Source organism: Leuciscus leuciscus (genome assembly GCF_965113295.1).
Source record: "Leuciscus leuciscus genome assembly, chromosome: 9".
NCBI lineage: Eukaryota > Metazoa > Chordata > Actinopteri > Cypriniformes > Leuciscidae > Leuciscus > Leuciscus leuciscus.
This window is the reverse complement of record NC_138733.1, coordinates 7831884-7859608: the sequence shown is the minus strand read 5'-3', so window position 1 is coordinate 7859608 and position 27725 is coordinate 7831884. Positions and strand designations below refer to the sequence as shown.

General features: G+C 40.8%; 1 protein-coding gene and 1 long non-coding RNA gene across 9 annotated transcripts in view; one reads left to right on the top strand and one right to left on the bottom strand.

The window, feature by feature from the left end:
- Positions 1-27725, top strand: part of LOC309506283 (uncharacterized protein) — a 171183-nt gene that overhangs the window by 137897 nt on the left and 5561 nt on the right. For 3 of the 8 annotated variants that reach the window (XM_082180065.1, XM_082180059.1, XM_082180064.1), the window contains 2 exons: positions 15345-15526; positions 15822-17280. The exons of 3 other annotated variants lie outside the window; for them this stretch is intronic. In XM_082180065.1, the coding sequence (XP_082036191.1) occupies positions 15442-15526; positions 15822-17095 (1359 nt within the window). In that variant the 5' untranslated portion in view covers positions 15345-15441 and the 3' untranslated portion in view covers positions 17096-17280. Of the gene's footprint in view, positions 1-15344; positions 15527-15821; positions 17281-18813; positions 21810-27725 lie in introns of those variants that run through there. 2 more of the 8 variants (XR_014208690.1, XM_082180068.1) reach the window with 2 other exon arrangements.
- LOC309506500 overlaps positions 6239-27725 on the bottom strand; it is a 30952-nt gene continuing 9465 nt past the window's right edge. The window contains exons 2-3 of the long non-coding RNA XR_014208810.1: positions 6512-7215; positions 6239-6459 (exon numbers count right to left, since the gene is read on the bottom strand). This is a non-coding gene — a long non-coding RNA (uncharacterized lncRNA). The remainder of the gene's footprint in view (positions 6460-6511; positions 7216-27725) is intronic.

Here is a 27725-nt window from a genome sequence, read left to right as displayed (position 1 = left end):
TTTGATCTGATATCTATGGTTTATAACAGAGAACTCTGAGCCAAGTCTGAATTTTCCTCACTGGATCTCGCAGCGATGTTATTAATTCTGTGGCGAATTCAATGGATTTCTTCACTGGATCTCCCAGCGATGTGTAGTAACGGTGTCGTGTGATCGAGTAGCTCGCTGCGCTGTCTATTATTGGTCCGAACTAATAAACGGTCCGCGAAGCACAAATGAGTAGCACAGTTTCGGTCCACTTTCATTTAGTTTTCCATTTAATGCTGGGCAACATTGTGGTGGCGCAGGAAATTTCAACATTTCACTGGCAGGAAAAATAGTCGTAAAATGCAATCATTTGGTCGCAGTCTGGAGCCCTGCTGTTGACACCAATAAAATGTGTTAAATTACAGAAGATCTCGGACATCACCATAATGAATAAGCAGAGTTCGAATAGAAGTTAAGCATTGACGTCACTTTCCCGCCGAAACGCACCCCCCTCAGCCGGACTGAGTGGCAAAAGAGCTGCTGCATTACTGGATTTAGGGAAACTGCGAAAATGCATGAGAGAGAACAGCGCGATGACGGTGGCGTGGTTACTAACGAGCGTCACCTGCGCGTAGGGCTGCGTATCGAGTTCGATACTTTTTAGGCACTGACCGAATTGCCTCGATACCTTCGAGTATCAAACAATTTCTTGTCGTTCGGTACCAAATTTCTATACCTGAGCGTAGGCATGTGCCGGTATCAAATTTTCATGCTGCGATTAATTGATTGAGCTTTTATCACGGTATACGGCAGGGCTGGACTGGCCATCGGGCGTACCGGGCACTTTCCCGGTGGGCCGACGTGCTTTTTGGGCCGATACATCTCATACTCATACATAATTTTAATTTAATTTTAATTTTGTAATTTTTTTAACGGCCCATAAAATTTGTACATCGGCGGCCCATTCATTTTGTTTTGTTTTGCTTAATTGGCGTTAATTGGCGGCGCTGGGTTTGTGCCGGTGTAATGCATTGGTCAGAAAAAGTCAGCGTTAGTTTTTTTTTCTTTTTTCTGACAGACCAGCCCATGAAACACGTAGATCAGCGGCCCATTGGTTCTTTTCTTGATTGACACTGGGCTGGCCCAATCACAACTTTAAACGAGTGAACGAGCGTGCAGCAGTGTCTGTGTATCTGTCAAAATAGTCAGCGAGATGGAGAAGACACGCAAGGAATGTGCAGAGAAACAGCGTGAAAGAATAGAAACAGGCCCTTAAAGCAGACGCTGTAAAATGTGTCAAAATATATGTTTTCTGACCTTCATCAGCTCCAGTGGCAGATGATGATAGTGAGGAGGATCAGGAGAGAGATGAGAAAGTGTAGAGTCCGCGGTAAGCAGAACTACTTTCAAAACACTTAGGCTATGTCATGAGTGTAGGAACCCATAACCCAGATTATTTCCACATCTGCATAGTTGACGATTACCGCAATTCACTAGAAATTTAATGAGGGGCGTTTGTAAACCATGTTTTCCGCCAAAATAAAAGCTTGATGTAGTTTCCGTCAAAATAAAAGATCATGTGCTTATCTCTTTCAAGTATAGAAATTGGTACAAAACTAATTATGAAAGTTTCCTTTATTTTTTAGTGCATTTGTTTTGTAGAAAAAACAACAACTTGCATCACAATAGGTGTAATTGTGATTGTCAAAACATTTGGTAACTAAACAGAATTTTAAACAATTTTCACGATTTCAATTCTTGGGATTTGATTTCAATCTTGATTCAATATTGACTCTTTGGATAAATATTAGGTAGGCTACAGTAGATAGCCAACATATTAATTTTTCTCAAGAAAACATATATCTCACATAATCCTGTAAACATACAGAGAGCCCTGTCAGCTGGTATTATTAAAGGTTAAAAATTAACAAATTAAATTAAATATAATTTGGTTTTCATTATAATAACAATTATGACACAAGTAAAAATATAATACAAATGTAATATAGTGCACATATTTAGCAAAATACTCCTCTCTATAGCTATTTTTTCTAGTCAACTAACGTGTTGGTCATTAAATGGCTTTCCTGAGGTAAATGTAACATTTGTGACATAATTGTTCACCTGCAGTTTTATTGACCTCTTTCCGTGGTTGAAAATCACTGATTGATCGATATTATGTATGAGGCATAAATACCTTTCGGTAAGTTGTACTGTATCTTTAAATAAAATGTAACCTGAGAGCTGAAATTTTTTTTCATATCAAACGTAACCTGCTCTGTCTAGTCTGTCGGTGTCAGTGTCCTCTTTGCTCTGTGATTTTTCTCTGCGTGAGAAAATGGATGTGTGGCGCGAGAGCGTGTGAAAAGTGTAAATTGCGTGAGTCTCACGCTGAATGCGTAGAGTTGGCAGCCCTGCTTTTAGAAGGGGGATAAATCGTCGGCAGCATCCCTCCTTCCGCCGTGCTTCTTCTCCATGTGAGGATTGTTTACATTAGACTATAGTGCGCACTGCGCCGCATGCACACAGTGCTTCTACATGTGGGGATTGTTTACATCAGAGTGCGCACGTGTTTCGCGCAGCATATACGCAGTGTTTGTTTAAGCGGTTGATGGAAAATAAGCTAATGCACGTTCTATAAATATAAATTCTGATCTATTTTTTTTTTCACTGTATTTTGAAGTGCCCGCGATAACAATATTGTGCATATTCATTACCGCGATTTATCGCATTACCGATTACCGGCACATGTCTACCTGAGCGGTTAATCTTGTCAACGTCAGTGAAACAATAAGCATGCCGCATGTATGATGTGCACAAATCAAGTGCTGGCTGTGGCGAGCCATCAAGAAAAAAAGACTGTCGGATTGATGGCAACAGTGCGCGATGCAATGAATGGCACAGACAAGCACCGTGTGAGTCGCACATGCTGTGTAGTAAAAGGAACCACGTGTCTGGGCCATTCATTGCATCGCAGGTGACGCTGAACATCCAGGATTCATATTATTATAGTCACTTTACGGTTTAATATTCTCACTTTGACAACATTTAAAGGGATAGTTCACTTTGAAATTAAATTTTGGTATGTTTTAGCTTACCTCAAGGGCATCCAAGATGTAGGTGTCTTTTTTTCCGCAGTAGTTTCAATTTTGATATTGGTAGGATTTTGCGAAACCGTAGCCAAGGCGACATCTATTGTATATATCTATACCCGCCCGCGCTCTCAGATCACTTGGACGTGGCTGAGTTCAAGAGGTAAAAACGATATAAAAACTGTTCGTTTTCTCACACAAACCGCTCGTTTCGTGTCTTAGGCCATCAATGTGTACTTACGATGGGGAATTGTTTAATTTGGACGACGGGGAATTGTTTTAATTTGGACTCTGTGCATGCTGTTTGAGACAAGTGACCATAGACCTGCATTATATGACTGACAGACAAGAACGGTTTGACCTAAAAATATCAAAATTGAAACTACTGCGGAAAAAAAGACACCTACATCTTGGATGCCCTTGAGGTAAGCTAAAACATACCAAAATATAATTTCAAAGTGAACTATCCCTTTAATTTAAGAGAAACTATCATCACATCACAGAAAAAGGTCTAGACGGCAACCCGTCAAAATAAAAGTTTGGTTTTAACTTAGAAATATATTACTCTCAGTCCCGGATTAACACTTCACCACATTTGAAGTGCCCCCCGCCCCCTACATGATAATGTACTTCTAAATATCTATATTTCCGTCAAAAAAGGCATGTATGAGAACTGCATGCACAGCCATATGTCTAAAAAAATTTTTTGCAAACATATACCAAAGCAAGCCCATGAAAGACTGTTGCAAGCAACCATATCAACAGCTGAATTCAGCACCACAGAGACGCACAGCAGCAAAACATACATACTAAACTTTACAAACATCCTGTTCCACAAATTTCAAATCGACAACAGCGTCACATATGTGCCCAGAAATAATGGTAAATAAGCCTTACCTTTAGCAGAATTTTTTTTTTCTATAATTTGTGCATGCAAAATCGTTAATTAAATTGAAATCCTAGTTCGGATTCAATAGCCAGCAGGGAGAGTGCAGACAGCTGCTTCTGTCTCACGCCGCCTTCACACTGGCAGTTGAAATCAGCTCCGATACGTCTACGAAACGACCGGAAGTCATTCATTTCCTATGGAGATTCGCAGACCGCATGCGAATATGTCCGAAGCGGGTCTGAACGAGTGCGGTGCGAAAAAAATCGTGTCCGTTGGTCATCCGGATGTGTTAAACATTTTTTACTCTTGCGAAAGGCTACGGACGGTTCCTATCCGACAATTCCAGCGGAAGTTAGCGTTGCTATGGTACTGATAAACAAACCTGAATTCTTAACTTTTAATAAAATAAATAATTATTTTATAACGATAAGTTGTCATGTCATTTTTTTATTTTCATTATTTTATAACGTTATTAGGGCAGTTAATACAATTAAAAGCCCTATATACCACTATATCACATTTAGCCGACCTGACATGTCAACGTCCTGGGGAACTTTCCTCCACGCAGCAGCCTGTCTCTATAACCCCCTCAACAGAGAGGTCATACAGAATTGTACATTCTGACTAGGGCTGCAACTAACGATTATTTTGATAATCGATTAATAGGACGATTATTTTTGCGATTAATCGGAGTATGTACTTATATTTTAGTTTTGCCCATTTTTTCCCAAGTAAATTATTAACAAAAGGTCTTTATCATTCAACATAGACTTTTTAGAGATTTTAACCATTTTGCAATGTCATATCCTCATCAAAAACATACCTGGAGTTGTGTTTTATTATGTGTTAGTAATCCTTTGTCGAACTCTTCTGCAATCAAAACACTGACCCATACGTAGGGCTGTGACGGTATGGGATTTTTTCTTACCGCGGTAAAGAAGCAACAAATCTCGCGGTTTGGCGGTTAACCGTTGCTGCGTGTCAGCTGCGTGGCTTTTTTTATGTCTTTGCACACCAGAAACAGCGCTGCTGCTGCTAGGTGACATAAGCCTCATTGGTGATATATTCGACATATGGGGAGAGAGTTGTGGAAGGCCTATACTTAATGTTAAACATAAATATATAACAGCAAAGACAGCGTCGGCAGTATTGATGGCAAAATAGGCTACAGAATATTTCGTTCTGTATTGACAGGTGCAATATTTGAAAATCGATAATATTTTTTTTTATTACATTTATATCTGCATTTATGTCAAAACCCAAACTTTCAAACATCAAAATGTAATTTATTAATATGTATTCATGTCAAAATGACATACAAATTTTTTTTTCCTATTCTATTTTGCCAGGAAACGCTTCCAACAGGCTTGCGTGAAAAATAGGCGTCGGTTCTATTTCTAGCATGCACGCTTTTTTCCGCGCGGCTCGTGCCGTAACTGAGACGCGCGTCTCAGGCAGGCAGTGTGCAAGCTCTGACCTGTTAACATGGGAGCCGAAATAAAAACGGACACGCCACGCAGCTAGTGTCGCCGACCTAAGGTAGGTCAGGTGTGCTGCACTAAAGTCCAGCAAACGCCACAGGATGGTTAATTTTTCTAAGATGTGGTCTTAAGTTAGTGGTATTTCCTCGCGAGACGGATACTTTTGTGCGACAAATACGGCATATTGCCTAGTCCAAATTCACCGGCTTCCCCTTAATTGTCACCTGCCTCAAAGGCGACACAGTATTTGGCTTAGACACTAGATTCGTGGCTATTTTTTAAATCATTCGGCTAGCGCCGTCAACTGTTATTGCCTATAGCCTACCACATGAGAGAGATCGCTACTTGCAATTCAAATCTAACTCCAACTGTTCACGTTGTCTTTTATGCCTGTGTTTGTTTGTATTTAATTGAACATTATCTGTAAACATCACAAGTACTGAAACCTAGCAGTTAATTAATAATAATCAGACACACACACAAACATAAATCCCCCATATGTTTAACGGACTGTCCCTCCCTTGCGCAGGAAGCGTTTTTTTTTCTCCAGAAGCACTTGAACATGGGACTCGCAGAATACAGTAAATTATAAGCAAATATTAATGTGTTTATAGTTCATATCACACACCATATGCACTCCTGTGACTTTCAAAAAAAAAAGAAAGTGCGGTGATGACCTCACACCGCGGTAGGCATCTCATTAACGCGATATTGCGGTGATGCGGTTATCGTCACACCCCTACCCATACGTACTCTAGCAAATTTCACAAGGAGGTTTCAAATAATGTTTTCACCATGGCAGTCCTTTGGGCTCCTAAAGTAGTTTAACATCCCGAACAAAGCTTATTAAGGAATCTTGCAGAACATATTTTCACGAAGAATAAGAATAAAACAGAATACAGTTGCAGTAAATTGCATTTTATTAGATTTTTTCCTGTAAACACACAGCTTATACCTGGGAAACAGCTTTATAGCTTATGCTGTGAAATCAATCAGAAAGTTGAAAGTAGCTCAACTTTATGGTAATGAGCTATGATGACGCGGTTCAGCGGCAAACGCCAGCAACCAATCGGAATATAGACGTCCTTCGCGCTGGCTGATTCCGGAGAAACATACGATGTAAACTTTCGTTCCTACCAAAACATTAGTTCCGAGAAAAAATGATTAATTGCAGAGTTTAACCATCATAGAGTGAAAGTGTATCATTTGCATGTGTTTTTAAGTCCTGTCAGTTTAACAGGGCGCGCTTGACAGGGCATATATAAGAACGAGCAGAGAGAGAGCCCCGACTGCGCGCGCGCACTCACCCGAGCGCTGTCTTGCTCTCTCTCTCCCTCGCGCATATTAATCAAAATCGATGGTGTCGAAAAATAAACTCTCCAGTGATGAAATGTTTTCTTTGTTGACAAATCTTGTGCGATATCCTAAACTGCCGAATGCTGCTTCGTTCGATTAGTTTTATCTTCCGCTTTTTTCTTTTTCTTTCCCGAGCTTACTCCACTGCTGCCTCCGCCATCTCGCTGAATGCTGCAGAGCTGTGCGGGAAGCACGTGACAAAAAACGAGGCCAGCTATTGGCTATTCGCTACTTCTCCTGCTGTACTGGCTGAGTAAAACCTCCGGTGGCTCATTACTGCCACACTTTGGTCACCGCAGATTTAAAATATGCACGAAATGAGCCGCTTACGGCAAATAAAAGTTATTTAGCAACTAATCGATGACTAAATTAGTTGACAACTATTTTAATAATCGATTTTAATCGATTAAATCGATTAGTTGTTTCAGCTCTAATTCTGACACTGACTAAATCAACCGTTAATCTCTCTGCCATTTTTATGTATTATTGCGTATTACGGAGCTGATTTCGTATTGCGTATTACGGAGCTGATTTCAACTGCCAGTGTGAGGGCGGCGTCATTCTCTTTCTTCACTCTTCAAGTTGAGAGAAGGATCTCTCGGCCTTGCAGTTGGTAACGGAAAGGGTTAAGATCAGTCTGAGTGCAACATACACTTGGGAAAGTAGTCTGTAGCCCAGAATTTTCAACATATCCTCTAGTGAACAAATTTTCTCTTCCTGCATGCAATTCTTGATATTGTAGTTTTTAAAGGGTGGCTATGTATCATGATATTTTCTCTTTTTTTAATGTTTTTTTACATTCTCTAGTTTAGCTTAAAGTCGGCATGAAACGGAAGTTGAGATTGTCATTTTTTCCTTGTTGTGACGTATATCCGAGTGAAACGGCTTCTGAAATTAGAAAAAAAATGTAGGGCGGGGCTTGATTTCGTCCTTCGGGAATTGATTGGATCGTTGGAGGTTGGGCGTTGCAAACAAAATGGAGGCAGATTTGAATGCCAGTTTACATTCAGTTGTGTAGGATTTCTCTCCACCGGACTCCCCACCGTTACCCTCCCATGAAGGATTTTTTATTGAGGAGCCCGGCGACGAGAACGAGGACGAGCAGCTAAATTTGCAGGCAGAAATCAGCCCATATTTATATGAGCCTCCCGCGAACCAAGATGAGTCAAGTCAAGTTATCAGTCAAGTTCACCATCGAGAGCAATCTCGACGTGTCCGATAAGTAAATAACTAGATTTAGATAAGATAGATAGCCTACCATTCGGACACTTCGAGATGCTCTCGAGGGTGAACTTGACTGATAACTTGACTTGACTCAAAACGAGACAGACACCGATAGCCGCACCCTCATCGGCTCTGGCCGCACCCTTTCGCCATGGCACGTGACCGAAAGAGAAGAGAGGTCGTTTCGAGGGGGGAGGGAAGGGTAATGTATTTGATTAAAGATTATAAGGGTAAATGATTTTTTTTTAAATAATGAAGTGCACAGATAAATCATTTATAATAAACACTACAATATTACATATAAAAAGAAGATTTGTCAAATTTGATTTCATGCCGACTAAGTTTTGCACAACCGCTTAGCTGATGCTGCCTATCCATTTTGAATTGAATATTACAAATTGGCGGGCTCGACTATGACTGGGGGGAGGGGGCAAACGAGATGGTCCTCACTGCAGAACACAAAATCCAGATCCAACTCCTCCCACCTTACATATACCTAAACCTACCCATCTCCACCCCCTGATCCTTAAACCCACCCCTAAACCTACCAATCTCCACCCCTTAGATGTGGATCCAACCCCGCCCCCTGGATCTTGTGGACTGCATTGAGGTGCAGTCCACAAGATTCTCTTTATTCTCTTTATTCTCTCTGTATATTGTCTCATTAACTGTTCATTTTGTATCTGCATCTCTTCCAGCAAAATAATATACAAAACATGAGAAATATTTTAAAGGTTTAGTCATTATCTTAATCACTAACATGAGAAATATTTTAAAGGTCTAGTCATTATCTTTATCACTTGGTGCCCAATCCCGTCTATGGATAATCTGGCCCTGATTACTCTTGTACAGTATAATGTTCATCTAATACTACTACTATGACCCTGGACCACAAAACCAGTCACATGGGTAAAAAATTCTAAATGGAGATTTATATATCATATGAAAGCTGAATAAATAAGCTGTCCATTGATGTATGGTTTGTTAGGATAGGACAATATTTGGTTGCGATACAACTATTTGAAAATCTGGAATCTGAGGGTGCAAAAAAATTGAAACACTGAGAAAATCGCCTTTAAAGTTGTTCATTTATGTTCACGATTGTGCTGCATTCACTCACAAAAATAAATGTTTTATATTTACGTTTGGAAATTTACTAAATATAATCATGGAACATGATCTTTACTTAATATCCTAATGATTTTTGGCATAAAAGAAAAATCGATAATTTTGACCTATACAATGTATTGTTAACTATTGCGACCCGTGCGACTTATGACTGGTTTTGTGGTCCAGGGTCACTAATAGTAGTATACTAATACTACTACTACTACTACTAATAATAATAATAAAACAATTATAATTAAAACTAGATTTCTTCCATGTTTTAACAGTAAATTTAACAGTAAAAAATTAATGGGCTTGTTTAATTTTAATTTTAATAAAATTTAAATTAATGTTTTATGCCTTCATTTGATTATCAGTAAAAAATATGTAATGCACCAAAAAAAAATACATTTACTAGGGCCCTATTATTGTTATTAATAAATTAAGTTGTTTTTATGAATTAAAATAATTATATATGTTTTTGGTTAAACCATTGAAATGGAATATAGACTAAATAAAACGTAAAGCACAGAACTGGGGGAAAATAAGATGGAATTTGGGGAAAAAAAACATTAAGAATGTAATTTTTGTTAAACTATTAATTAATTGCTGTTAAATTGAACAAGTTTCATGATTTAAATAGATTACACATGATTTTTGATTTAATACATTTTAATTTAACCATCCAGAAAAATTTAAACGGGGAAAAAAACTTGTAAACTGTGCTTATCCTTAAGGTTATCTGCATTAACAGTTTAGTTTTTTTTTTTTTTTTTTTTTTTACATAAATGTTACAGCCTCTGTCTGCTATAACATTAAATGTTCATAAAATTGGTATCGAAAAAAGTATTGTTCACTGGCCTCGTATCTAATGAGCTTCAGAATCATAAAAGGAGGAGTGACGACAGTGAAGGACGAGAGCGGACCAGGCCTGGACTTTTATGTTTTTCCGGTTCGCCGGTACCCCTCCTTGAACTGCCACCTTACCGTGGTGGAGGGCTTTGAGTACCCGAATGACCCTATGAGCTATGTTGTCTGGGGCTATATGCCCCTGGTAAGGTCTCCCAAGGCAAACAGGTCCTAGGTGACGGGTCAGACTAAGAGCGGTTCAGAAACCCTTTATGATATGGACAAACTCAAGAACCGTGACGTCGCCTGGCATGACGCAGCCGGGGCCCCACCCTGGAGCCAGGCCCGGGGTTGGGGCTCGTATGCGAGCGCCTGGTTGCCGGGCCTCCCCCCATGGGGTCCGGTCGGGCTCAGCCCGAAGGAGCGACATGGGGCCGCCCTCCCGCGGGCTCACCACCTACAGGAGGGACCATAAGGGGCTGGTGCATAGTGGATCGGGTGGCAGTTGAAGGCGGGGGCCTCGACAACCCGATCCCTGGACACGGAAACTAGCTCTAGGGATGTGGAACGTCACCTCTCTGGCGGGGAAGCCTGAGATTGTGCGTGAGGTTCAGAGGTTCCGACTAGAGATAGTCGGGATCACCTCCATGCACGGCTCGGGCTCTGGAACCACACTCCTTGAAAGAGGATGGACTCTTTACCACTCTGGAGTTGCCCATGGTGAGAGGTGGCGAGCTGGTGTCGGTTTGCTTACAGCCCCCCAGCTCAGCCGCCATGTGTTGGAGTTCACCCCGGTGAACGAGAGGGATACGCCTTCGGGTCGGGGATAGGTCTCTCACTGTCGTGTGCGCCTATGGTCCAAACGGCAGTGTAGAGTACCCGGCCTTCTTGGGGTCTCTGGGAGGGGTGCTGGAAAGTGCTCTGACTGGGGACTCTGTCGTTCTACTGGAGGACTTCAACACCCACGTGGGCAGCGACAGTGACACCTGGAGGGGCGTGATTGGGAGGAACGGCCCCCCCTGATCTAAACCCGAGTGGTGTCCTGTTATTGGACTTCTGTGCTAGTTACAGCTTGTCCATAACAGACACCATGTTCAAGCATAAAGGTGTCCATCAGTGCACATGGCACCAGGACACCCTAGGCCGGAGGTCAATGATCGACTTTGTGGTCGTTTCATCTGACCTCCGGCCGTATGTCTTGGACACTCGGGTGAAGAGAGGGGTGGAGCTGTCAACTGATCACCACCTGGTGGTGAGTTGGATCCGATGGCGGGGGAGGAAGCTGGACAGACTCGGCAGACCCAAACGTACTGTGAGGGTCTGTTGGGAACGTTTAGCCGAATCCCCTGTCAGAGAGATCTTCAACTTCCACCTCCGGCAGAGTTTCAACCAGATCCCGAGGGAGTCTGGAGATATTGAGTCCAAGTGGACCATGTTCTCCACCTCCATTGTCGACACGGCCACTCTGAGCTGTGGACGTAAGGTCTCCGGTGCCTGTCGAGGCGGCAATCCCCGAACCCGATGGTGGACACCGGAAGTAAGGGATGCCGTAAAGCTGAAGAAGGAGTCCTATTGGGCCTGGCTGGCTTGTGGGACTCCTGAGGCAGCTGACGGGTACCGGCAGGCCAAGCGGACTGCAGCACGGGTGGTTGTGGAGGCAAAAAATCAGGCTTGGGAGGAGTTCAGTGAGGCCTCGAAGAAATTCTGGCAAACCATCCGGCGCCTTAGGAGAGGGAAGCAGTGCCCTACCAACGTTGTTTTCAGTGGAGGTGGGCAGCTGTTGACCTCGACTGGGGATGTCATCGGACGGTGGAAGGAATTAGTGCTGGGCGGTGTACCGGTTCATACCGAATACCAGTGTTTATTTTTGTTATGATATGAATTTTTTAAATACCGCAGTAACGGTGTATGTCGCTTTAATAACGATCGGAACGTGGTGCGGTCCTTTTTGCCTGTTGCACTGTGGTGATGCACATGTTACTAAGCGTGACTTTGAAGATGGATAGGTTAAACTATAATTGATAGCTGTCAAATTATATTAGTGTTTCCCATACATTGGTTCACAATATCAACACAGCCTTTTGGAAAATCTAATTGTGGTTGGCATTGACATCGTTGAATAAACACGAGCACTGCACGTTTCAAAATCAAAACGCGGCGCGGGTGTTTTTATATGAATGTATCTGAAGTGAACTGACGGTCTTTGGAAAAGTTTCTTTGTTATTACGATTGAATCTTTCTTTATCTTTCCTGATAAAGCAGCGTTTATGAGCGCTGCTGCTTTGTGTACAGCCGTTACCGGGGAAACCGCTATTTCTGCCGCTCCTAAAGCGCCTCCTGCTGGCACCTCTTTGTAAACAGCCTTACAAACCTGTATAAATACTAGTGTGGATTTTTTTCTACAATATTCACTCATGACAGTAAAATAGGACATTCTAAGTCAATCTACTGAAGTATTTCCTCTCTCACTCAGTGAAAAATGGGTTTTACACCCAGTAATGCTTAAAAAAAAAAAAAAAAAAGTCATATACCGTGAAACCGGTGTAATTTAGAAAAATACCGTGATGTGGATTTTTGGTCATACCGCCCAGCACTAGAAGGAATACTTCGAGGATCTCCTCAATCCCACCGTGTCTTCCATTGAGGAAGCAGAGGCTGAGGGCTCGGAGGTGGACTCGTCCATCACCCAAGCTGAAGTCACCGAGGCAGTCAAGAAACTTCTCGGTGGCAAGGCACCGGGGGTGGATGAGATCCGCCCTGAGTACCTCAAGTCTATGGATGTTGTGGGGCTGTCTTGGCTGACACGCCTCTGCAGCATCGCGTGGCGGTCGGGGACAGTGCCTTTGGACTGGCAGACCGGGGTGGTGGTTCCTCTTTTTAAGAAGGGGGACTGGAGGGTGTGTTCCAACTATAGGGGGATCACACTTCTCAGCCTCCCCGGGAAAGTCTATGCCAGGATACTGGAGAGGAGAACACGGCCGATAGTAGAACCTTGGATTCAGGAGGAACAGTGCGGTTTTCGTCCCGGTCGTGGAACACTGGACCAGCTCTATACCCTCTCCAGGGACCTGGAGGGTTCATGGGAGTTTGCCCAACCAATCCACATGTGCTTTGTGGATTTGGAGAAGGTATTCGACCGTGTCCCTCGCGGCGTCCTGTGGAGGGTGCTCTGGGAGTATGGGGTCCGGGGCCCTTTGCTAAGGGCTATCCGGTCCCTGTACGACCGGAGCAGGAGCTTGGTTCGCATTGCCGGCAGTAAGTCAGACTTGTTCCCGGTGCATGTTGGACTCCGGCAGGGCTGCCCTTTGTCGCCGGTTCTGTTCATAATTTTTATGGACAGAATTTCTAGGCGCAGCCAGGGGCCGGAGGGTGTCAGGTTTGGGGACCACACGATTTCATCTCTGCTCTTTGCGGATGATGTTGTCGTGCTGGCCCCATCAAACCGGGACCTTCAGCATGCACTGGGACGGTTTGCAGCTGAGTGTGAAGCGGCTGGGATGAGAATCAGCACCTCCAAATCCGAGGCCATGGTTCTCAGTCGGAAAAGGGTGGCTTTCCCACTTCAGGTTGGTGGAGAGTTCCTGCCTCAAGTGGAGGAGTTCAAGTATCTTGGGGTCTTGTTCACGAGTGAGGGAAGGATGGAACGGGAGATTGACAGACAGATCAGTGCAGCTTCTGCAGTAATGCAGTCGATGTACCGGTCTGTCGTGGTGAAGAAAGAGCTGAGCCGTAAGGCGAAGCTCTCGATTTACCGGTCAATCTACGTTCCTACTCTCACCTATGGTCATGAGCTGTGGGTCATGACCGAAAGGACAAGATCCCGGATACAGGCGGCCGAAATGAGCTTTCTCCGCAGGGTGGCTGGGCGATCCCTTAGAGATAGAGTGAGAAGCTCGGTCACTCGGGAAGAGCTCAGAGCAGAGCCGCTGCTCCTCCACATCATGAGGGACCAGCTGAGGTGGCTCTGGCATCTTTTCCGGATGCCTCCTGGACGCCTTCCTGGGAAGGTGTTCCGGGCATGTCCCACGGCAGGAGGCCCCGGGGAAGACCTAGGACACGCTGGAGGGACTATGTCTCCCGGCTGGCCTGGGAACGCCTCGGGGTCCCCCCGGAAGAGCTGGAGGAAGTGCCTAGGGAGAGGGAAGTCTGGGCATCCCTGCTTAGACTGCTGCCCCTGCAACCCGGCCCCGGATAAGCGGAAGAAGATGGATGGATGGACGGTTCACCAGTTCCCTCCTCCTTCTTCCCATAACAACTAGGGGTGGGGGAAAAATCGATTCTTAGATGCATCGCGATGCGGACGATTCTGAATCGATTCACAAATGTCAAAAAACGATTTTCAAAATGTTCTCTCCAATTGCATAATATTGACGGAACTCTGAAGTGCGGACGTGCAGTGCCCGGACAGTCTGTGGCGTGCACATAACAGAGACGCGCACATATCAGAGACTCATCATGGCTGAGCGCGAAATTCGAACGGCACCCTCTTCGCTAAAAGCTAACGTATGGAAAATTTGCAATTTCATTGTGACCTATTTTGTATTTTTTGTGTGAGAGCTGCTTACTGTATTGTTTAGTTTTCACATCAATATGCTGTAAACCGATCTGTTATACAAACGTTATACGTAGATTTACTGTACTGCTCTCCACAGTCAGTGGAGTGTATCCACAGTGTATCCACAGTGTATCAGTGCAATGCCAGTCACAAAAAGGGGGGGTGGGGGGCTTGCCCCTGAGACCGGCGTTTCAATAGCGCGCGCTCTCTGTAGGCATGTTCACATTAGCAGATAATGAGTTGCCATGAGAACGACTGACATCACTATCTTTGATAGATATGAGCTCGTACAAAGGGCGAGGTGAGCTGGTGCCTGCTTATGTCACGCAGAACCACAAATTCCAATAGGAAAATTCAACTGCAGTAGCCACCGTTCAACCTGAAGAGGGCAGCACTCAGACGTTTTTACACCATATATTGTAGAATCAAAACACTTTATACCCAAATGACAAAAAATGTACTCGAATCAATGAATAGCACAAATAAAGCCACAGTCTTACAGATCATTAACTCAAAAAAGTTGTTTTAGGGTTTAGTTACCCTTTAATTATTATCAACATATATTTTTACTAAAAGTTAAAACGATATAAAAAACTAAAAGAACAGGGTTGTCATTTCTGAATGAAATTAAATAAAACGGGGAACAATTGGAGACTTTTCAGCAGCTCAGTTTAACACAATGGTCCTGTTATTTCTCTCAGACGTTGGACAAGCATTAAATGAAACTGCATCCAAATCCCCTATATTTCTATCAGAAAACAGACATGTTCAATTAATTTCAATGTAAGAAAAGTAATTCAGTAACTTCTCTTTGAATTTGGCAGATCTGGTGTCCATCCCACAACAATTCACCAGCCCATCATCCTACAAGAGAAGGACAAACTCCAGGAGGAGCAGCTGAAATCTGTGTGACTGTTAAAGATGGAGTTTATTAAAGAGGAGATTGAAGACATGAGTGATCCAGAACCATCCAGAATAAAACATGAAGATACTGAGGAACAAATAGGTTGGTGTCCATTCTTGATTCTTCATTGTTGTTTGCTTTGGTAGATGTGAATTAATAATCAGTATATGAATGAATATTTAGAGAAATGCTTATATAATTTTAATCGTCATCTTTTATGTACTTTTAATCATAATCTTGTAGGCTATAACCGTTGTCAAACTCATTTTGATCATATTAACAAGAGAATGAGAGAACTAAACTTTGGCACATCAAAGGTCTGATACTTGATCTCTGTTGCTTTCTGCAATTAAATCAGGGTTCACTTAAACTGATTCCAATTTAATGTTTATTTTAGATTGGATGGACGTAAAAGAGGAAAGACAAGAACTGGAGGAATTTGAGGAGGAACATCACAACTTTAAAATTCAAGAAACAAAAGCCAAAGAGCTGCACTCCTGCACTCGGTGTGGAAAGAGTTTCTGTCAAAAAGGAACCCTTAACGCACACATGAGAATTCACACAGGAGAGAAACCGTATCCATGCTTTCAATGTGGAAAGAGTTTTTCTCAAGCATCAGGTCTCAGTATTCATCAGCAGGTTCACTCTGGAGAAAAACCATTTAACTGTGATCAGTGTGGTAAAGGTTTTAATTCACCATCAGATCTAAGACAACACCTGTTAGTTCATTCAGGTGAGAAGCCTTATGTGTGTTCTCTCTGTGGAAAGAGTTATTCAAGGCTGAAAAGTTGTAAAGTGCACCAAAAAACACATAATGAACTGAGAGATTATGTGTGTTGTGACTGTGGGAAGAGGTTTACTACATCTAGTGAGCTGAAACTGCACCAAAGAATTCATACTGGAGAAAAACCTTATAAGTGCTCATCTTGTGACAAGAGTTTCACTCATTCTGCATCTCTGAAATCACATGAGCGACTTCATACTGGAGAGAAGCCATATCACTGTACTGAGTGTGGAAAGAGTTTTTCTCAAGCATATACTCTCAAGAATCACCTGCTTATTCATTTCGGAGAAAAAACATTTAACTGTGATCAATGTGGTAAAGGTTTTAATTCATCATTAAATCTGAAAAAACACATGATAGTTCATTCAGATGAGAGGCCTTATGTGTGTTCTCTCTGTGGAAAGAGTTTTTCACGGCTGGATCATTTGAAAGTGCACCAGAAAACACATAATGAAGTGAAAGATCATGTGTGTTGTGACTGTGGGAAGAGCTTTACTACATCTAGTTATCTGAAACAGCACCAAAAAAATCATACTGGAGAAAAACCTTACAAGTGCTCATCTTGTGACAAGAGTTTCACTCAGTTGGGAACACTGAGAGTACATGAGCGAGTTCATACTGGAGAAAAACCTCACAAGTGCTCATCTTGTGACAAGAGTTTCACTCAGTTGGGACACCTGAAATCACATGAGCGAGTTCATACTGGAGAAAAACCTTACAAGTGCTCATCTTGTGACAAGAGTTTCACTCAGTTGGAAAACCTGAAATCACATGAGCGAGTTCATACTAGAGAGAAACCGTACCACTGTACTGATTGTGGAGAGAGTTTTAGACATTCATGTAGTTTTCTCAGACATATGAAGAAATATCATAAGTCGCCACCGTGAGAAACATTTCATTTTCATGTCAAATACTGTCAAATAAGTAAATGTTGTGAGATGAAAAAAAAAAGAGTTGCTCCCAAAAGAACATTATCTAGTTTGACTTTGTGAATTTGGTGAAATGCTTAGATAACTAGAAAGACTTGTTTATATTGTGTTCTGATAGTACATGCAGTTATAGGAAATAAACAAACAAAAAACTGTCTTGAAAAAACCTGTTGAATTGTGATTGTTTGATGTAAAAAATCAAGCGTAGTGTCAGTTCTGGCAGGTCATGTTAGCTTGCATCAGCTGATCCATGTATACCTATAGGAATACGACTCCAATCACAGCATCCATATATAAGCTCCTTCAGTGTTATCAACAGCTATCGTGTTTCTCAGGAGCAAATTACCCTCCTCCCTCCCAGCTCCACCTCTATTAGTCAGGATTTGGCATTCTGTTTGCCCTCTGAATCAGTCTAAATTCTCGAATTATGTTGTACGTTAAAATATTTAATTAATGATACCTAGAATACATTCATGTTGGTTCTGTTCTGTTTACCGTAATGGGGGCTATTTCTGCTCTCCCTTCTCTTTTCCATGCTTTTCCATGCAACAGAACCATACCGCCAATCCAAACTGTATGATAATTCTACATCGTATTTGACAATAGTGGTCCTGACAGAACTTAATTTAATGTAAAAACTTTACTTCAACATCATGTCTGATAAACACCTGAAAGTTTATGCAGTTGAGAAGCTTAATATGTGTTTGTGGAAAAACGTTTTTCACTGCTGGACTCTAAACAGCACCAGAAAATACAGACCATGAGAGAAATCATGTGTGTTTTGAGCCGGACTCTCCATTGGTCTAGACTGACTCTGTCCGGTAGGGGCTTCACTTTTACCTGTTTGCACTCGTTTGATTTGTTCATTTATATGTCAGTCAGAAATCATTAACCGCATTTCCACTGTACAGACCATATCAAATTAGGCTTTATCGTCGTTTCACATAAAATAACATGTACTCATTCAATCGTGTTTGGATGCCAGGCGAAAGTATAAACAAGGCTTTACAAAAAAAAAGCAATGCACACCCAACGCGCACGACCGCCCACACCGCAATGACGTCATTTTTGCGGAGCGCACCTTCGCGCTCGTGCGGACGCGTCAAGTATAAACCTAGCTTAAGGGACCTAAAGAGCACCTTAAAGCTGTCACAAAGAACCGGCAAAAGTAATGATTATGAATATGTTAAATATATCAAGGAGACGTTTCAATTGTTTATTAATAAACAAGTGTTTTCTGTGTCAAAGATGAAGTTGACGATGCTGATTCGATATTCGCAGTAGTGAACGCGCCAGAGAGAAATGCACATTTCATACGGATTACATTAGCAGAGAGCAGTCTGTTTTCTTTTGTTTTGAATTATTTTGTTTAAAAGTACACATTTCAAGCTTTCTTTAGATATATTTCTCAGGTCTGTGAGGCAAGTAGCTTATACTGAGTTTCGGTTCATTTATGAGACGAGCTCCAGTTCACGCGCCGGCGCCTCCGTGTCCTGATTATATTCAACATGATCTCACGACCAATTTGTACGAGTGATAAAAAGGTGGCTAATTCGTATGAATTCGTACGACCTCACTCGTACGAATTTGTATAATTTGTCTAAACCCACGTGATGGGTAGGTTTAGGGGCGGGGTCAGGGGCGGGGTCAGGGGTAGGTCATTCGTATACATGTATTCATACAAATTGGACAATTCGTAAAATATGTACGATTTAGCAAAAATCGTACTAATTCGTACGAGTGAGGTCGCATGAATTCGTACGAATTAGCCACCTCGTAGAATTCTTACGAATTGCCGTGAGATCTACTTCTTATTTATTAAATCCAGGCAATTGGTTGATGAAACATTGATTAAAATTAAAATACAATTAATAAAAAACGAAATTCACTTTAAAGAAAGGTTTTCTACAAAAACAAACTTAATGAAGTGGTCAAAATCATGTCTGCCCACTCGTCTCCCGATATGCATCTTATGATCTTACTCATTTCACTTTTCATACAATCAACAAAGATGAAATTAAAAAAATAATTTTATTATTTAAACATACAGTGGGTATAGAAAATAATCACCCCCCTTTAAAATAATCACATTTTGTTGCTTTTGCAGCCTGAAATGAAGACAGACACAGTTTTTGTTTCATTCAGCTGCATTTACTCATTACATATAACACCAATATGTCAGAAAAAACCACTCTGCTTTGCAGAACTGCTCAAGTTCAGTTCAATTTGATGGTGACCGTTTGTGGACTGCTTTCTTCAAGTCATTCCACAGATTTTCAATGGGGTTTAAGTCTGGGCTCTGACTAGGCCATGCAAGGACATTCACCTTTTTCTCCTTCAACCACTGTGTGGTCAGTTTTGCTGTGTGCTTTGGGTCATTGTCATGTTGGAAGGTAAATCATCTTCCCATTGACAACATTCTGGCAGATTTTCCTCAAGAATTTGACAGTATTTTGCCCCATCCATTTTTCCTTCTATCCTGACAAGTGCTCCAGTCCCTGCTGCAGAGAAACAACCCCATAACATGATATTACCACCTCCATGCTTTACTGTAGGAATGGTGTTACTTGGATGGTGAGCTGTATTGGATTTTGGCCAGACATATCGTTTGGTGTTCAGGCCAAATAATTAACATAACACCTTTTTCCATGTGGCCTTAGAATCTTCAAGGTGCGTTTTGGCAAAGCTCAGTCGTGACTGCATGTGGCCTTTCTTGAGGAGTGGCTTTTTTCTTGCAACCCTCCCATACAAACCACATTTGTGGAGAATTTGTGATATTGTTGTCACATGCACACAATGACCACTCTTTGTCATGAATTCCTGCAACTGCCTGAGTTCCTGAGTTGCTGTAGGCCTCTTGGTAGCCTCTCTGACCAGTTTCCTCCTGGCTCTTTCATCCAGTTTGGAGCAACGTCCTGACCCAGGGAGGGTCTGTGTTGTACCAAATACCTTCCACTTCTTAATAATGGACTTCACTGTGCTTCTAGGCAATGATAAAGCTTTGGAATTATTATTTTTTTTTTATCCATCTCCTGAGTTGTTCCTGTCCACAACTGTATCCGGAGATCTTTTGAATGCCTTGCCACCCATAGTTGATTGTTTTCTTCAGTTGCACTACCAATGACTGAAATGCTTCAGGAAAAGCTTGTTTCATGCTGAGCTAATCAAAATGACCACAGCTGATCAAAGCTGAAAGTCGATTGGCTTTTTGTGTTATTGAGAAACTGATGAACTACACCTGGTTGGGTTTACAAGTCATTTTTAGGAGGGGGGTGATTCTTTTTCCAACTCAGTGATTCTGTTTTTTGTTTTTTTTTGACAAGTTGGTATTATATCTTTCACTTGGATGTTGTAAATACAGCTGAATAAAACAAAAATATTTTTTGTCCATTTTCATTTCAGGCTGCAAAGCAACAAAATGTGATTATTTTAAAGGGGGGTGATTCTTTTCTATATCCACTGTAAATATGAAACTAAATCATTTTCTTTAATGACTGGGCTACAACATGTAGGCCTATTAGCCTACAGTAGGCTACAGAAAATGTAATGTTGGAGTGGGATTTGAGCAAACGCCGTCTTACCTGAGCATGTGGGGGGAGACGATTTTCAAACAATCATCAAACATTATTTTACTTGAAATGCCAATAGTTCATATTTGTTGTTTAAAATGCCTGTTTGAGGTCTCTGTGAAAATTTTAAATCAGTCTTTTAGTGACGCTTTCAGAGCATTCAGGTCCATAACATTGTTTTTTCCTCATAAATGCGAACACGAAAAATAAAATAAAATGAATTTTTTGTGTTCTGTGGAGAGCCAACCCTTCTTCATCCGGTGGGTAGTATTACTTTTGGTTTGCGCAGTGTAATTCAAAGAATTACTAAAAAATATTTTGCCACCTAAAAGTTAAAGATTTTTTGTGTCATTTCCGTAACGCATATGTGTAGCCTATTTTCCTCTTATTAAATATAAAACGCATGTGTAGACTGATATTTTTCTAATGTCTGGACTCCTTTATTAAGGGAGTATGGATATATAAACAGACGTTTCAATAATTTGTATTAAATGCGTTTTCTGAGAATTTATATTTAAAGTATTGACTGCAAATGTCACATCCATAACGCTGGAATTGCCCAATAGTAATTTAAAGATGAGGTAGCCTAGCATTGGATCTGGACGGGAAGGATAACTCTGGGAGTTGGAATAGGGAATTTTTTTGTTGGTATTGATAATGGTTAATTAACCCAGTTCAGGTGACTAGACTGTTGAAGTCAAAAGTATGGCGATAGTGTATTTGCTCTGTTGGGGCTAATTTTAATATTCATAGAACCGTACAAAGCCTACTAAATGAGACAAGGGTGTGTTACATTCAATCTATTTTAAGGCATGAAGATTTTTTTTTTTCAAGGAAAATTGCTTAAATATGTGATTATGGTGATCATAGATGAGTTTAAAGGGATAAAATGATTGACTACAAAGGGGACTCTAAGAATATGCGGCCCCTTTAAGAAACATGACACTGTGCGAATTGCGCAGTGAGAATGCGCAGAAGACAGAAGCGAGAGAGACGAGCTGAAGCTTTCACCAGTCGAGGCTGAAAGTGACGCTGTTAACGATCGTGAATGAAGGACAAATGTGGAATATTTTCTTCGGATGCCGTATATTTCCAGTCTGCAGGTGAGAGATGTTACAAGATTACAGAGTTTAACATTAACCAGCTCCTCGAGTGAGTGTGTTTATGTGCCAATGTAATGCGTTGTGTGTCCTGGGTAGGGTTGCACCAGCCGTTCGTAAGTTCTTTCTTAAATTGGAACGTAAAGTCCACACTAGAGGCTTAGTAACTACTAGCTAGTTTGTAACTAACTCTGAACTTTATTCCGTTGCACCATTTGTTCGTAAGGCAGAACGTAGCTAGTAGGTCGTAAGCTCTCCGTAAAGTAATGCGTAGTCGCATAATATGACGTTTAGCCTCGATGATCCAATAGCAGCCTTCAAATACGTGAGCAGATGTTGTGTTGAAATGCTGTGAATTTCAGTTTATCCTTCATTCTTTTGCCTCACGTTACTAACGGTAAAAATACGTTTCCATTAAATATGATACTTGATCATGAATAGCATAAGTGTTTTTATATGTAAATCACATTCAGAAACTGTATTTGAAATGAAATGAATAAGGACCAATAAATAAATATTGATACAAAAAACATAAGAAATTACGTTTATTGATTATGACTGATATTTGACATGCACAACATGGACCGATGCACACAGCGGCGCGCTGTTTAGGACGGGTTCGTGTTAAAGATAGCCGCTAACAAAGTAATCTTTTCACATAATGTTCTCTCTCTTAAAGGGACAATGTGTAGCTTTTTAGGTATTTTATTATCTAAAATCTATATTTTTATTCATAAATATGCCCTCAATGGTGTACAAATACCTATGCCAATGTTCAGACTAATCCTCGTAAACGAAGAATTTATTATCTTTATATACATGGGACGGGTAAGTCCACGGAGGCTTCCATGTAGTTCCGCCATCTTGAAAAACTATAATAGCAGAGAGGGACAAAAAGTACTAGGCCAACGCGTTTCCACAACGCGTTTCGTTCAGAGCCAGCGTCACGTGACTGAAGCCAGCAGAAGCGGAGGAGCAGAGAGAGGCGCTTGTCACTGCCGCGGCAAGTTTAAAAGGCTGCACTGCACGGTTATTTATACACCGTTCATTCATACATACATATGAGTCACAGGATAAGGAGTCCTCGTCGTCGAAAAAGTCCAAAATAGATCGTAAAAGGAAACGTGACCGGAGATTACAAAAACAAGGGTTACTGTCAGGATAGCTAATGCAGGAGAAAGCTTTCAAAAGAGACCCTGAAGTTGCCTGCTTTCTTCTCGACAGGTAAGTCAATGTTACAGTCTTAATTAGAAGCTTTTTTTTCATTGCTTGGTTGTGTACTTTATTATATAGACAGTCGAACATTTATAGTTAAAAGTTAAACAGGCTCTTTGATGAATAGCAGCTATTGAGTAAAGTAACGTTAGAAAAGGCTCTGATGATGATAATATCTAACAATGCACATACTTCAAAAAATATAACGAGTAAAGGCGGCATTACTACTAATTACCATAGTAATGTTTTTGACAGTCAGTAGTTCATACTGTAACATTCTTTTTTTCGTTGTTTCAAGTTTCAGTTTGTTTTAAATAACAAACATGTTCACCCGAAGAAAAACTCGAAGTGCTATTATAATACATCCTGTCATAGCTTTTTGGTACATAACGGCAACCGTAGATGCAACGCGCATTTGAAAAAGTGAGGCGCTGGAGAGTATTATTCGTTTGAATGCAAAATACAATTTCACCACTAGATGGGAGAAATTCCTACACAATGTCCCTTTAAAATGTAAGCGAATGTAAATGGTAGCGTAATCATATATGTCTAAAGAATTGAAGTCTGTCAGGTAAAAGAAGAGCTTATTGATGCAGTTCAGTCTGTCTGATATTTTATTCCATCCGTTACTCCTGATCGGAGGCTGCCGTAAATATTTAGTTTATACGTAGAGTTACGCTTCAACCAAGTTTAATGGTGCAACGCAAAAATATTTAGAAGTGCGCAAGTCGTAACTTAGTGTCCATTTACGTCAAAACTAGGCTAAGTTATAACTTACGCACAGCTGGTGCAACCGGCCCCTGGTTTATTATTATTAGAGTGTTTTCACAGACTCTGTTTAGGCCTCCAGACTAACAGTTTTTTCTAGGAACGCTGTTGTAGCCCATTACTGATTTTTTTTAGGAGCACAGACTGAAAATTTAGGGGCACACCTTAAATCAACCTGCAACGCAGATACTCACATTTCCCCCATTTTGACTCTATTACTGACAAATACCTTGGTAATAAATTGACTTAACGTACAGGAATTACAATGTGCAGTTTTATTTTAAGTTCACAAGGCTCCAGACTAACATTTTAGGCCAGCAGCACCGGAGCCACTAAGTTCTACAGTAAGTGGTAAAGCTGTTGAGCTGACAATAAAGCACTGGGCTTAATTTGAGGTGTAGATAAAATTAACTTTAATTATTTTCATTCATAATATTGTATATTAATTTAATAGCAAAACTAGGGTAAACATTGATATAATGGAGTGAAAATAAAGCGGTCCTCAGCAACCACCTGGTTACAATGGTAATTTAAAAAAAAAAAAGTTTATTTTTTATTTTTTATAAGTGTGACTTCCTAAATCTTGAATTTTTTATAAATAGGGACAATCTTTGAAGGAAATTAACATTAAAAATAACATTTCAATATGATATTGGTTTTGAACTGCTGGAAAAGGATGTGTAGTACTTGTAAGCATTTGACTATTTCTGTCAAAATACCATAGTTACAGTTAGTGTTACTACATTAATCCATGGTGAATGTTGCTGATTTGTGAACTTAGAGCCTTCTATAACTTGTTCATTCATTGCACAATGTTTCTCCTGTTTTCCACGTCAGCGCGGTTTGATCTGATATCTATGGTTTAACAGAGAACTCTGCGCCAAGTCTGAATTTTCCTCACTGGATCTCCCAGCGATGTGTAGTAACGATGTCGCGTCGAGTAGCTCGCTGCGCTGTCTATTATTGGTCCGAACTGATAAACGGTCTGCGAAGCACAAATGAGTACCACAGTTTCGGCCCACTTTCATTTAGTTTTCCATTTAATGCTGGGCAACATTGTGGTGGTGCCAGTGCAAGCTATACAATTTTGGTCGCACTGGCAGGAAAAATGGTCGTAAAATCGATCATTGGTCGCAGTCTGTAGCCCTGCTGTTGAAATGAATAAAATGTTTTCAATTACAGAAGATCTCGGACATCACCATAATGAATAAGCAGAGTTCGAATAGAGGGTAAGCATTGACGTCACTTTCCTGCCGAAACGCACCCCCCTCAGCCGGACTGAGTGGCAAAAGAGCTGCTGCGTGACTGGATTTAATAGGGGAAACTGCGAAAATGCATGAGAGAGAACGGCGCGATGACGGTTAGCGTGGTTACTAACGAGCGTCACCTTGTGCGTAGGGCTGGGTATCGAGTTCAATACTTTTTAGGCACTGACCGAATTGCCTCGATACCTTCGAGTATCAACAAATTTCTTGTCGTTCGGTACCAAATTTCTGTCTGCGGTTAATCTTGTCAATGTCAGTGAAACAATAAGCATGCCGCATGTATGATGTGCACAAATCAAGTGCTGGCTGTGGCGAGCCATCAAGAAAAAAAGACTACGTCGGCTTGATGGCAACAGTGCGCGATGCAATGAATGGCACAGACAAGCACCGCGTGAGTCGCACATGCTGTGTAGTAAAAGGAACCACGTGTCTGGGCCATTCATTGCATCGCAGGTGACGCTGAACATCCAGGATTTATATTATTATAGTCACTTTACGGTTTAATATTCTCACTTTGACAACATTTAATTTGAGAGAAACTATCATCACATCACAGAAAAAGGTCTAGACGGCAACCCGTCAAAATAAAAGTTTGGTTTTAACTTAGAAATATATTACTCTCAGTCCCGGATTAACACTTCACCACATTTGAAGTGCCCCCCGCCCCCTACATGATGATGTACTTCTAAATATCTATATTTCCATCAAAAAAGGCATGTATGAGGCATGCACAACCATATGTCTAAAAACATGTTTTGCAAACATATACCAAAGCAAGCCCATGAAAGACTGTTGCAAGCAACCATATCAACAGCTGAATTCAGCACCACAGAGACGCACAGCAGCAAAACATACATACTAAACTTTACAAACATCTTGTTCCACAAATTTCAAATCGACAACGGCGTCACATATGTGCCCAGAAATAATGGTAAATAAGCCTTACCTTTAGCAGAAAATATTTTTTCTATAATTTGTGCATGCAAAATCGTTAATTAAATTCAAATCCTCAAAGTCCATTCCCTTGACTAGTTCGGATTCAATAGCCAGCAGGGAGAGTGCAGACAGCTGCTTCTGTCTCATTCTCATGCTTCACTCTTCAAGTTGAGAGAAGGATCTCTCGGCCTTGCAGTTGGTAACGGACAGGGTTAAGATCAGTCGTAGTGCAACATACACTTGGGAAAGTAGTCTGTAGGCCATGTATTTATTTTTTATTTTTATTTTTTTAACATATTTTCAACATATCCTCTGGTCAACAAATGTTCTCTTCCTGCTTGCAATTCTTGATATTGTACTTTTTAAAGGGTGGCTATGTATCATGACATTTTCTCTTTTTTAAAAAAAGTTTTTTTACGTTCTCTAGTTTAGCCTAAGTTTTGCACAACCGCTTAGCTGATGCTGCCTATCCATTTTGAATTTAATATTACAAATTGGCGGGCTCGACTCTGACTGGGGGGAGGGGACAAACGAGATGGTCCTCACTGCAGAACACGAATCCAGATCCAACTCCTCTCACCTTACATATACCTAAACCTACCCATCTCCACCCCCTGATCCCTGATCCCTGATCCCTGATCCCTAACCCACCCCTAAACCTACCCATCTCCACCCCTAAACCTTCAATCTCCACCCCTTAGATGTGGATCCAACCCCGCCCCCTGGATCTTGTGGACTGCATTGAGGTGCTACTGAAATAAACTGTGACCTGACCCAATCACAGTTCTTTACATGCATATAATTTTTATTCTCTCTGCATCTCTTCCAGCAAAATAATATACAAAACATGAGAAATATTTTAAAGGTCTAGTCATTATCTTTATCACTTGGTGCACAATCCCGTCTATGGATAATCTGGCCCTGATTACTCTTGTACAGTATAATGTTCATCTAATACTACTACTATGACCCTGGACCACAAAACCAGTCACATGGGTAAAAAATTCTAAATTGAGATTTATATATCATATGAAAGCTGAATAAATAAGCTGTCCATTGATGGATGGTTTGTTAGGATAGGACAATATTTGGTTGCGATACAACTATTTGAACATCTGGAATCTGAGGGTGCAAAAAAATTGAAACACTGAGAAAATCGCCTTTAAAGTTGTTCATTTATGTTCACGATTGTGCTGCATTCACTCACAAAAAAAAATGTTTTATATATTTACGGTTGGAAATTTACAAAATATAATCATGGAACATGATCTTTACTTAATATCCTAATGATTTTTGGCATAAAAGAAAAATCGATCATTTTGACCTATACAATGTATTGTTGGCTTTTGCCACAAATATACCCGTGCGACTTATGACTGGTTTTGTGGTCCAGGGTCACTAATAGTAGTATACTATTACTACTACTACTACTACTACTACTACTAATAATAATAATAATAATAATACAATTATAATTAAAACTAGATTTCTTCCATGTTTTAACAGTAAACCTCTGTTGTGTAGCACTTGTTTGCCAAAAAATGAATTGGCTTGTTTAATTTTAATAAAAGATAAATTAATGTTTTATGCCTTCATTTGATTATCAAAAAAATAAATAAAAAATGTAATGCACCAAAAAAAAAACTCAAAAAACATTTACTAGGCGTAGGGCCCTATTATTGTTATTAATAAATTAAGTTGTTTTTATGAATTAAAATAATTATATATGTTTTTG